Raw genomic sequence first — 13,276 nt, forward strand, 5'->3', positions numbered from 1 at the left:
CACACCGACAGGAGGCAGACAGCAGACGCACAGACAGGACAGACACGCACACCGACAGGCACCGCACACCGAGGCAGGCAGCAGACAGACGCACACCGAGGCAGGCAGGCAGACAGACGCACACCGACAGGCAGACACCTTTCCCCAGGTGTCAGGCCCTCCAGGGAGGTGTGACAGGGAAGACTGTTTGACTTGTATATTGGATCTGAGTGAATGTCAGATTTGTGACTTTTCATTTACATTTGTCATGCAACATAATAGTTGTGTTGACATGTGAATGAAGAAGTTTGATAGAATTCATGATGACCTAAACGTCCAACACATTTGGCTTTTATCAATTCCACTCCAAGTGTGTTTTTCCCGAATCATCAGACTATTCAATAAGCATTCCAGCAAGCATGAAAATGATTTTCTTCTCACCTTCAATTAAAAGACTAATTACATTGACATTTGAGCAGTTTTCATGCCCTTGTGTTGGTAACAGAATATTACAGCTTTCTCCCTCACACATATCCATTTTTCTGTCACCTGTGAGAAATGATTGACAAAAAAAATTATACTTGAAGGGAATTTACATTTAAAAAAGACAATTTCATAGTCATCTCCAGCACCACCCCAACATCAACATATGTGAAAATGACACGTTTCTATGTTTTGTAGTAAAAAAAAGATTGAGGAAGATAACTGATTCCAATGACATCCTCAACCAATTAGGAGGCAATTAGTAAGCAATGCCTACTCACAATTGGTTAAAATCACACAATGCAGACCGATGTAATTGGAAACCTTCATCTTTCTCTGTTTTACTACAAAACATAAAAATGCTGCGTTGTCACATATGTTGGGGTATTTTTGCTATTTTATTAGGATCCCCATTAGCTGTTGCAAAAGCAGCATGATGCTGGAGATGATGAATATGAAGTAGTATATTTTTGACATTTCCCTTTAAGAGCATATCCCTCCCAGCTCTGCAAATACACAGGGATGTCTGACATTTTGTGCCAAAAACAGACAGCACCATACACCTTCAAGCTGGCTTTTTAAGAGCTCTGTGTCCATGGCAACGGTTAACCCAGGAGTTGGATTTTTTATTCATAATTAAGAATGTTTGGGGAGCTGAGGGTGAGATGCCAGAAACCCAACAGCTCTGCCTCCTGTTTCTGTCAAGATTTCCATCAACAATTCACAAGGCAAAGGCAAGAGCATTCAAAATGGCCTCATTTAACTGTCAAGCCAAATAACCCTGCAAAACGTGTATGCCTTGCACATTTATTTAGGGGGTTCATATTGATTTCCAGGGAAATCTGTACGTTTCCCAATTAGTCCCGTTCACCGAAAGTATACAGCAAGTATTTAGTAGTGCTCAGTGCTTTGGCACTGAGATGCAGTGCCTTAGACCGCTGCACCACTCGGGATACATTACGTACATAGGGGATTGTTTCGACAAGTAAACATGATCAATACGTCAATTTAATTGCAGTTTAGCTGTTTGTCAGGATTTGACATTGCCGCTCTCTCTCTCGGTATCTACCGAGTGTTCCCTGACGATGTTTTTTATTCTTCCTGTTTTTTTCTCGTTCTTCGTTTAAATCAACATTTTATCTCTGACATGGTGTTTTTTTTATTTAGGTCCAGTGTTTAATGGTTTGGATCGTTAGGGTGATGCGTCACAAGTTGGTGCAGTCTTGTATTATCTCTCTGTGCTTTTATCACTAATAGCAATTCTCCTTTCCATAGCACTTGCTCCATAAAGCTTTGACAAGTGTTGCAAATCAGACCTTTTTTTTTAGTGCACAATAACAAATAATTCATGAAAAGTGCATTTCTATGTCAACCTTTCCTCACCTGCTGAGATTAGGCCTATCATAAAATAACACTACCTGCTGCTTGAATATCATCGGATAGGTTGACATTATAACATGAAATGGCAGCACTTCAAACTATCATCTTCCATACCTTTAACCAAAAAGGGTTGTTTCTCTTCTATACCTTGTACCCAAAAAGGGTTGTTTCTCTTCCATACCTTTAACCAAAACGGGTTGTTTCTCTTCCATACCTTGTACCCAAAAAGGGTTCTTTCTCTTCCATACCTTTAACCAAAACGGGTTCTTTCTCTTCCATACCTTTAACCAAAATGGGTTGTTTCTCTTCCATACCTTTAACCAAAATGGGTTCTTTCTCTTCCATACCTTTAACCAAAACGGGTTCTTTCTCTTCCATACCTTTAACCAAAACGGGTTCTTTCTCTTCCATACCTTGTACCCAAAACTGGTTCTTTCTCTTCCATACCTTGTACCCAAAACTGGTTCTTTCTCTTCCATACCTTTAACCAAAACTGGTTCTTTCTCTTCCATACCTTGTACCCAAAACTGGTTCTTTCTCTTCCATACCTTGTACCCTGTGAGAGGGTACCCAAAACAGGTTGTTCTTCTTCCATACCTTGTACCCTGTGAGAGGTTACCCAAAACATGTTGTTTCTCTTCCATACCTTGTACCCAGAGGTTATTTCTTCACCAATACATAATTTAATTGTCCTTCTCTAACCAGCATTTGTACAGGAAGCCCATGCAAACAGAGAGATGCAGTGCAGTGGTGTATCTCCTGATCCTCTTGTCCTAGCTACCTCAATGTTTCATGTGCTCTTGAAGTATACCCATTAGCGTTAGCCCAGATCTGTCAAATCCTACTCAGGCCTTGGTGCTGAAACACTGGGCTGGGTTTAAACCGTGCCTCCCTCCCCATCACCACCAATGACATGTACACTGACACCTCCAAACACAGCCAACCCCTCTGTGACTGAGACAGGCAGGCAGGCAGACAGACAAACATTGATGTTTAGGATCCCCTCTTGATATATGTCAGTGGAGAAGATCACATCCCTCACCCTTTAGGTCTGTCCTCTGGTTCACCTCCCCATCACAGGAAGTTTGTTGTTGTTCAACCAGCTCTATGTATCAGCCTGAGGTCTCTGGAAACCAACAAATCAAGTATTAAGGGGTGAAGATTGAATGGGCAATTCTAAAGCCAATGTGCTTTGGCATTTTGTCATCTTTTGGGATTCTTGTAGATGCTCCCTTCCGGTTCATTCCCAGAATTAATTTGCCACAATATAATATTTGACTTGTGTCACATATTTATAATGTGCAAATATGGTTGCACAAAATCTGTTACCTTGTCAAATCTCAATTCAAGTGTGGGTGGATGGGTGGGTCTGTGTGTGTGCCCTACATTTTCATGTTCGCACATACCAAGTGGGCTTTGGCGAGAGACGACATTTCCCCTTCTCTTAATTATGGATGATAATGTTGGGTCTAATTAATATCTGTTTCATTAATGTGCTCTGACACATTCCATCCCCCATTGTGTCTTCAGCCCCACAGCTCCGGCTACGTGCGTGTGTACAACCCAACACTGGGATAACTCTCACAGCAAAGTCTTGGTTTGATTAAATTCCTTTATCTTATTATTTGTTATTTTTTCACAATATATTTCCTATTTTATAGTTGCAACATGTGAAGTGTTGGTTGTTTCATGAGCTGAAATAAAGATCCCAGAAATGTTCCATACGCACAAAAAGCTTATTTCTCTCAAATTTTGTGTGCGAAGTTTACATTCCTGTTAGTGAGCATTTTTCCTTTGCTAAGACAATCCATCCACTTGACAGGTGTGGCGTATCAAGAAGCTGATTAAACAGCATGATTATTACACAGATGCACCTTGTGCTGGGGATAATGTTGTCTTGGAGAATTTGGCAGTACTTCCAACCAGCCTTCCAACCGTGGTGGTTGAGCGGTTTGTTGTTGTCAATGTTGTGAACAGAGTGCCCCATGGTGGCGGTAGGATTATGGTATGGGCAGGCATAAGCTACGGACATGAAGACAATTGCATTTTATCGATGGCAATTTGAATGTACCGATACCATGACGAGATCCCGAGGCCCATTGTTGTGCCATTCATCCGCCGGCCTCACCCCATGTTTCAGATGATAATGCACAGCCCCATTTCTCAAAGGATCTGTACACAATTCCTGGAAGATTAAAATGTCCCAGTTTTTCCATGGCCTGCATACTCACCAGATTTGTAACCAATAGACCATGTTTAGGATGCTCTGGATTGACGTGTACGATCGCAAATTGACTGATATGAACTTCAACTCAGTAAAATGTTTCAGATTGTGGCATGTTGCGTTTTTATATTTTTTGTTCAGTGTACATGCAGTGATGGAAATGAATTACTGGACGGTAGGTGTACTTACTTTCAATGGACAGAAGTGCACAAATATTTGACGGGAGTGTTGTTGTTTTTTATAGAGAGCGGAGGGAGTGTTGTTGTTTTTTATAGAGAGCGGAGTGAGTGTTGTTGTTTTTTATAGAGAGCGGAGGGAGTGTTGTTGTTTTTTTATAGAGAGCGGAGGGAGTGTTGTTGTTTTTTATAGAGAGCGGAGGGAGTGTTGTTGTTTTTTATAGAGAGCGGAGGGAGTGTTGTTGTTTTTTATAGAGAGCGGAGGGAGTGTTGTTGTTTTTTATAGAGAGCGGAGGGAGTGTTGTTGTTTTTTTATAGAGAGCGGAGGGAGTGTTGTTGTTTTTTATAGAGAGCGGAGGGAGTGTTGTTGTTTTTTATAGAGAGCGGAGGGAGTGTTGTTGTTTTTTATAGAGAGTGGAGGGAGTGTTGTTGGCCGTGATGTTGGTTGACTCATGGTGAATCCTTCTTCTCTTCCAGAGTGTGGTGGAGAAAGTGTTGTTGGCCGTGATGTTGGTTGACTCATGGTGAATCCTTCTTCTCTTCCAGAGTGTGGTGGAGAAAGTGTTGTTGGCCGTGATGTTGGTTGACTCATGGTGAATCCTTCTTCTCTTCCAGAGTGTGGTGGAGAAAGTGTTGTTGGCCGTGATGTTGGTTGACTCATGGTGAATCCTTCTTCTCTTCCAGAGTGTGGTGGAGAAAGTGTTGTTGGCCGTGATGTTGGTTGACTCATGGTGAATCCTTCTTCTCTTCCAGAGTGTGGTGGAGAAAGTGTTGTTGGCCGTGATGTTGGTTGACTCATGGTGAATCCTTCTTCTCTTCCAGAGTGTGGTGGAGAAAGTGTTGTTGGCCGTGATGTTGGTTGACTCATGGGGAATCCTTCTTCTCTTCCAGAGTGTGGTGGAGAAAGTGTTGTTGGCCGTGATGTTGGTTGACTCATGGGGAATCCTTCTTCTCTTCCAGAGTGTGGTGGAGAAAGTGTTGTTGGCCGTGATGTTGGTTGACTCATGGTGAATCCTTCTTCTCTTCCAGAGTGTGGTGGAGAAAGTGTTGTTGGCCGTGATGTTGGTTGACTCATGGGGAATCCTTCTTCTCTTCCAGAGTGTGGTGGAGAAAGTGTTGTTGGCCGTGATGTTGGTTGACTCATGGGGAATCCTTCTTCTCTTCCAGAGTGTGGTGGAGAAAGTGTTGTTGGCCGTGATGTTGGTTGACTCATGGTGAATCCTTCTTCTCTTCCAGAGTGTGGTGGAGAAAGTGTTGTTGGCCGTGATGTTGGTTGACTCATGGTGAATCCTTCTTCTCTTCCAGAGTGTGGTGGAGAAAGTGTTGTTGGCCGTGATGTTGGTTGACTCATGGTGAATCCTTCTTCTCTTCCAGAGTGTGGTGGAGAAAGTGTTTGTGGAGTTCAGCCACCAGGAGTTGCTTCAGTTCTACAACCAGGTCAGTGCTGCACGTTGGTTCTGCTTTCCACATCACTGACTCCTTAACACCCGCAGGCATGTTTCCTTTCGCCTAATTGTCAAACATTCTCTGTCTCCTTGCAGCTAGAGACGGTTCAAGCCCAATTGGACTCCCTCACCTGATGCGGGTTCCATTCTATTTTTATATGGTGACAGCTATGGAAGAAGCAGTGTTGCCATTAAAATTCCCCATGCACACTGACAGGACACCTATCATAACAATGTGGTGGTATAATGAGGGAGATCTCACATTTCCCTGTTTGTTTGAGAGCAAAGGATGTGTGTCTGTGTATATAACTGTAATCCCAACTACATTTCATCCTTCAATTAAACTATTTTTCTACCTGTGTTTTCCGATGTGCAACATGATTGTTGCTGGTGAAATTCAGGCAATGTTATTTTTAGGAATGTTTTCTATAAGAATTCTGATGAAATGTTACTAATGTACAAACACAGAACATGATATCATGTATATGTAATCTAAAGCACTAGAGGAATAAAAAAAAATTGTAATATGTAAAGTGCCATTGTTATTTCTTCTCTTACCCCACCTGTAGTTTCATCTGATAGAAGTGCAAAGGCACAGTTCAAATCCTCATCTCCACACTTAGCGGGCCAGACATTCCTAAATGAAGCACATTATTTTCAATTAGCTTTACAAAATGGAGCCATTTTAAATGAAGCCTATTGTTCAACGGTCAAGGTTTCACCAAAACAGATAGCTCCAGGTTTTTCTCTCCCAGGGTCTCACGTTATCCCTTCCTCCTCACGTAATACCTGTCAAGTCCACATCGCTCTGAACAAAAGAAGAAACCATTTCCCCGCCTCCTCCTCCTCTAGAGAAAGACAGTAAAACACTTTACGACCTTGTATCACATTTATGAAGATTTTTATTGAGCAAAGTTTTCATTTCAATTTGCTGTTTCCTTCTTAACAATTATGTCGCCTTTGGTTGTTTTTGTATCAAACTTAGCAGGCAGCGTCTGTGTTAATGGGATAATAAGCATGTAGAATGGGCTCTAAAGCCGTTGTAAAACGGATGAGTTAGTCACTCGCTTAAGAGTAGGTTCTGGCAGCTGCTCCATGCTTCTCTGCCGCAGGCAGGACAATTTGGAGAATAGCTGAGGAAAAAATGAAACCTTTGCTCTACTTTCATCCTCTTTGGAGTGAAGATACCAGGCAGTGAGCACTCTGAACCTGATGTTGAAATGAAAAAAGAAAAAAAAATCCAAAGTCACCTCTCTCTCTAGAAGACCTCTGTAACGACTGTTATTTTACCCAATTTACAGTTTTCCCACCATGTGGAAAAAAAATCACCAAAGTCACTGCCTGAGGGAGCTGTGTGTCCTACAGCATGGGGAACAGATGGCTGCTTGCATCCTGCCGTGTAAAAAAAGTATCCGTTCTGAGTCTCCAACTGAGAGAACAGAACCGAGTCCTACTTGTGCGTGTGTGTGTCGAGGCCTGCTGGACAGTAAACACGAAGCAGTCAGGTTTTTATGGACAATTATCAAGGGTTGCCTGAACCAGCCAGCTCAAATAAGTGGATAATGCACTAATCCTGGATAAGACTGGTCGACCACTGCGCAAAGAGCGCTGGCCCTCAAATAATGGGCTGAGATGACGGCAGCTCTGTTACATATGTGCCAAGAATCAGACAGACAATTTAACCCAGTCACAAACTGACAAAAAATAAACGGTCTGCTCACAGTATTTAGTTGAGAGACTTGCGTGTAACCATAAAGATGGACAATAACAATGAAAACAGAGGAGGGGATACTCTGCAGTGTGCAAGGCCATCTAAGGAACTCCAGAAGTCTTTGCTCTCCAGGCTAAAACTTCACAGAGAAGAACCAGCGATTCCGCACATCAACACAACTAAATTAAAGTCTCATCTTGCTTTTAGTGGCAGATAATAGGCAACAGTTTTGTCCACTTCTAACATGGATCTCCATGTGGAGTTACGCAGCTCATATTAGGCCTAGCCTGTGTAGTTTTTAAGCTCATGTTAGGCCTGTGTGGGGTTACAGAGCTCATATTAGGCCTAGCCTGTGTAGTTTTACAGCTCATGTTAGGCCTGTGTGGGGTTACAGAGCTCATATTAGGCCTAGCCTGTGTGCGGCAGTGCCTGTAACAGTGAGTTAGTGGGTGCTGAGGGACAATGTCTCTCATAGATATAGAACACTTGATATATTGTCTATGTTGTGATTAATTATGTGATGTAACAGTACGGTGGGGTGGGGGGTTCTGGATCCACAGCCACTTGGGACCGTGTTCATTACCAGACCTGAGGATACACAACCCCACCAGCCCCCAACTTACTGTAATGTAGGGCCCACAGGGTCCTCTCAGTCCGAGCCTGAGCCTCACCAACGATGCAGCCTCGTATCAAAATCTGACGCTCCCTTATCACATAGGTTCATGTCTGAAATCGGCAGAATGGGCCAAATCATCCGAAGTGTCTGGAAAACAAGTGTCATTGTTGCGGCTCCACTGCTGCTGTCCTTGATGCCACCGACTGAGGTCTGAGTGGAGGCCTTAGAGAATGGTAGAGGCCTCTTGTGGCCAAAAGGCAGTATTAGTATGGGCAGGGCCCTTGAGGGCTTCCACCTTCATTGGCTGGATCCCTCCTGGTGACCCTGTCGGAGTCATGTCCAAAAGTGTCATCAGGAGGGATCAGCCAATTGTGAAGATGAAAATGGATTACTTAAGAATGGAGATAGCTTCAGTTGCGCTGCCCATGCTGTCACAGATGCTAGAATTGCACAGATAAATAGATGAGTCCTCTATCTATCTCTATGGCGGAGGCCGGTGTCTGCTGAGGATGTCTCCAGCCTTCTTGGCAGCACAGCGCCATGACAACACGAGCTTCTTCTTTCTTCTTCAGGCGTCGTCTTTTCTCTTCCACTCTGTGTTGGATCACCGCTTTATGTCGTTTGCTCTCTTGCTTCCTCTCTCTCTTCCTCTCTCTCTTCCTCTCTCTCCCTCTGTTTACTGCAGATGTCCTTGTTTTTGTGTTGCTTGAAGCGTGGCGGCGCCCTCACTGAGGTGGCCGTTTTGTTGCAGTACATTGGGTAAATACTTGGAGACAGATGGGAGGTGGTGGTGATGGTGGTACACATGGCAGGTTCAGGGAGAGAGGAGGCCTCCGTCCTCTGCTAACAGACTGAGGGGTGGCCGTCAGCCCAAACATACTGCTCAGCCCGCAGGCACTCCATCAAACAACCCTAGCTTTATTTTGATCTCCTTATTTATTTTGATATTCATTTGTGCCTGTGGTCATGCGGTTTGCCATATATCCAATGCTAACAAATTGAAGAGATAATACTACATGGCGAAAAGTATATGGACATCGGGTCGTTGAATATCTCATTCCGAAAGGTTGCAAGATCGAATCCCCGAGCTGACAAGGTAAAAATCTGTCGTTCTGCCCCTGAACAAGGCAGTTAACCCTCTGCTCCTAGGCCGTCATTGAAAATAAGAATTTGTTCTTAACTGACTTGCCTAGTTAAATAAAGGTTAAAAAAAATAAAAAATACACACAAAAATACTAAATCATGGGCATTAAAATGGAGTTGGAACATTGCTGCGGGGACTTGCTTCCATTCATTGAATGCATTCAGTTGTACAACTGACTAGGTATCCCCCTTTCCCTTTCCATTCAGCCACAAGAGCATTAGTGACTTTGATCACTGATGTTGTGATTAGGCCTGAATTGCAGTAGGCGTACCAATTCACCCCAAAGGTATTCGATGGGGTTGACGTCAGGGCCCTGTGCAGGCCAGACAAGTTCTTCCATACCGATGTTGACAAACCATCTCTGCATGGACCTCGCTTTGTGCACGTGGCATTGTCATGCTGAAACAGGAAAGGGCCTTCCCCAAAACTGTTGCCACAAAGTTGGAAACACAGAATCGTCTAGAATGTAATTGTATGATATAACGTTAAGATTTCCCTTCACTGGAACAAAGGGGCCAAGTCCGAACCATGAAAGACAGCCCCTGACCATTATTCCTCCTCCACCAAACTTTACAGTGTGCACTATGCATTGGGGCAGGTAGCGTTCTACTGGCATCCTCCAAAACCTGATTCGTCCATCGGGCTGTCAAATGGTGGAGAGTGATTCATCAGGGCCGCGTTTGAAATAATCTAGAGACCGCGTTTCCACTGCTCCAGAGTCCAATGGCGGCGAGCTTTACACCACTCCAGCTGAAGCTTGGCATTGCGCATGGTGATCTTAGGCTTGTGTGTGGCTGCTTGGCCATGGAAACCTATTTCATGAAGCTCCCGACGAACAAATATTATGTTTGGAACTCGGTAGTGAGTGTTGCAGCCGAGAACCAGTGGCGATTTTAGCATGTAAATCCTGGTGGGGCAAACTCCCTCCCAAACATTTATTTATGCATGCCAGCAAAGCCACTACACAACACTAAACAATACATTCATTGTTAACAGTATAACAGTGACAAACTGTGCCTACAGACTTTTAAGGCCTAGATAAAGCTGTCCCAACCACAGAGATTTCTTTTCAGCACCATGGAGTGAATCCTTACCACCACTACACCTGACTATCAGCGAAGCCTTGTCTGGCAGCGAAACAATTAATTCAGCCTCATTTACTGTCTTTTAAAAAAACAGCTGATATGGCTGACTTGCTTAAACAAATGTGGTTTCTATTGACAATTGATATTTACAAACTATAGCATAAGGGAACAACGATGAGTGGATAAGTGGCAATCCGTAATTTCAATTAAGACTTTAATGAGCTATCTAGGACGGACGTAGTCAATATAACTATTTACTCAGCACCTTTTGAAATGTACAGCAACAGAATTCAGAACATTGGCCATTCTTACAGTATTCTCCCTGTATACCAAGTCAGAACTATAGGATAAATAAAGGGGGAATATAAGCACACAATGAAAGCTCTTATAATATTTGATGATTACGTTTCTCTAAAGCAGGTTCTAGGCTACATGTGCACCACCAAGTCAGAACAGTAGGCTAAGTTATGACAGGGAAAGGAACCAAATTATTAGGGTGAGGCACATGGGCTACTAACATCTTACTACACAACATACACTTCGTATTTCTTATCTACAGTATACATATCTCCCTGGCATATTACATCATTTATGCAGCAGCATACAATACCATTTTGGACTCACCTTGTTGTGCTGTGCTGACTTGAACAGGTCCTTCTTGTGGGAACATTTTGTAATCAATGTCTGTCATTCTCTGGCCCTGGACAAAAAGAGCTGTGTGTGTGTGTGTGTCATTCTCTGGATTGGACCACGCAGCCGTCATAACAATCAGGAAGTAGACGCGTTTGGCCTCCTAGAGATGATAGTACTTTGCGAAATGTGCAAATCAATCCCAGAACAACAGCAAAGGACCTTGTGAAGATGCTGGAGGAAACAGGTACTAAAGTATCGATACCCACGGCAAAATGAGTCCTATGTCGACATAACCTGAAAGGCCACTCAGCAAGGAAGAAGCCACTGCTCCAAAACCTCCATAAAAACAGCCAAACTACGGTTTGCAACTGCACATAGGGACAAAGATTGTACTTTTTGGAGAAATGTATTGTGGTCTGATGAAACAAAAATAGAACTGTTCAATGGACAATGACCCAAAGCATTCTTCCAAAGCTGTGGCAAAATGGCTTAAGGACAACAAAGTCAAGGTATTGGAGTGGCCATCACAAAGCCCTGACATAAATCCTATAGAAAATTTGTGGGCAGACCTGAAAAAGCGTGTGCGAGCAAGGAGGCCTACAAACATGACTCAGTTCCACCAGCTCTGTCAGGAGGAATTGGCCAAAATTCACCCAACTTATTGTGGGAAGCTTGTGGAAGGCTACCAGAAACGTTTGACCCAAGTTAAACAATTTAAAGGCAATGTTACCAAATACTAATTGAGTGTATGTAAACTTATGACCCGCTGGGAATGTGATGAAAGAATAAAAGCTGAAATAAATCCCTCTCTCTACTATTACTCTGACATTCTTAAAATAAAGTGGTGATCCTAACTGACCTAAGACAGGACATTTTTACTAGGATTAAGTGTCTGTAATTGTGAAAAACTGAGTTTAAATGTATTTGGCTAAGGTGTATGTACATTTCTGACTTCAACTGTATATTTTTTACATTGTTTACAAATGGTTATGTGACACGTATTAATGCCAAAATAACATGCAAAACAGCCCAATAAAGTATAATATGCTATATATTAATAAATAAATCAATTGTAGCTGAAGAAGTGGGGCTCTGAATGACGGGTCGCCACTGCTGAGTCCAGACGATTTTTAGGCGCTTCAGCACACAGTGGCCCCATTCTGTGAGCTTGTGTGGCCTACCACTTGGCGGCTGAGCCGTTGTTGCTCCTCGACGTTTCCAATTCACAATAACAGCACTTACAGTGTACTGGGGCGGGGCAGACATTTTACAAACGGACTTATTGGAAAGGTGGCGTCCTATTACATTGCCACGTTGAAAGTCACTGAGCTCTTCAGTACAGGCCAGTTTACTCCCAACGTTTGTCTATGGAGATTGCATGGACGTGCTCGATTCTATACACCTGTCAGCCGGGGATGTTACTAAAATAGCTGAATCCACTCATTTGAAGGGTTAGCGTGTCTTTTGGCCATGTAGTGTAGCTTATAAATGGGCCTTAATACCAGTGTCCATATGCCTCAAAACAAGACTATCGATATTACTGGGAAATTGTGTTTTTCTAGATAGCACTTGTGAGTTATGAGCGAAGCTGACATTTCCGCAGTAATAGAGGAGCGAGATTGGAAAACATGAGTGATAACCATGATTCTCCTGTGTTATGTGTAGCAGTAGCTGTCTTTGTCTGGGGACTTATTGTAGAGTTCAGTTTTTCAGTACTGAGAGGGCCATCCCAACAAAACCTGCTCATTCATATTTCACCATAGCCAGAGTCCTAAAATTAGGACAGTCACATAAATTATTAAACCTCTGAGAAAACCCATTCCATCCTTGAGATCTTCTAATCCCTACCACTTCACTTCCTCCTCAACCCCCATATTTTCTCACTCACTCACTCACTCACTCACACACACACACACACACACACACACACACACACACACACACACACACACACACACACACACACACACACACACACACACACACACACACACACACACACACACACACACACACACACACACACACACACACACACACACACACACACACACACACACACACACACAGCAGAGTATAAGCAAGCCCCTACAGCACCCATAGTATTACACATCACCTAATCCTGTTTCACAAATCCAAGTACCTAAGGTTCCAGAGAGAAAATCCTATTGCCTCTGTACATTTTTCCATCTGTTTACCACAGAACAGTCCTCCACTCCAGGCACTAACTTTCTACAGCTTCCTAATGCTCTCAGAAATCTACCCCTTCCATGTTGTCCAACTTTACACCTTATTTGTCCTGCATTTCAGTGCCTGCCTTGCTTACCCACATAGGCTTTGTCTGTGTGTTTTCTGTAACTAACTTGCCTGTTATTTTTTATTTATCTGTTAATTTATTTA

At 43.1% G+C, this 13,276-nt stretch overlaps 1 protein-coding gene across 2 annotated transcripts in view; it reads left to right on the forward strand.

Annotated features, from left to right (window-relative positions):
- Window positions 1-6,220, forward strand: part of commd10 (COMM domain containing 10) — a 41,304-nt gene extending 35,084 nt beyond the window's left edge. The window contains exons 6-7 of one of the 2 annotated variants that reach the window (XM_064940952.1): window positions 5,617-5,679; window positions 5,784-6,220. In XM_064940952.1, coding sequence (XP_064797024.1) covers window positions 5,617-5,679; window positions 5,784-5,822 — 102 coding nt within the window. In that variant the 3' untranslated portion in view covers window positions 5,823-6,220. Of the gene's footprint in view, window positions 1-4,719; window positions 4,809-5,616; window positions 5,680-5,783 lie in introns of those variants that run through there. The other variant, XM_064940960.1, reaches the window with a different exon arrangement.
- Window positions 6,221-13,276: the final 7,056 nt, after the last annotated feature.

The sequence above is a fragment of the Oncorhynchus masou genome, chromosome 1, assembly GCF_036934945.1.
Source record: "Oncorhynchus masou masou isolate Uvic2021 chromosome 1, UVic_Omas_1.1, whole genome shotgun sequence".
Taxonomy (NCBI): domain Eukaryota; kingdom Metazoa; phylum Chordata; class Actinopteri; order Salmoniformes; family Salmonidae; genus Oncorhynchus; species Oncorhynchus masou.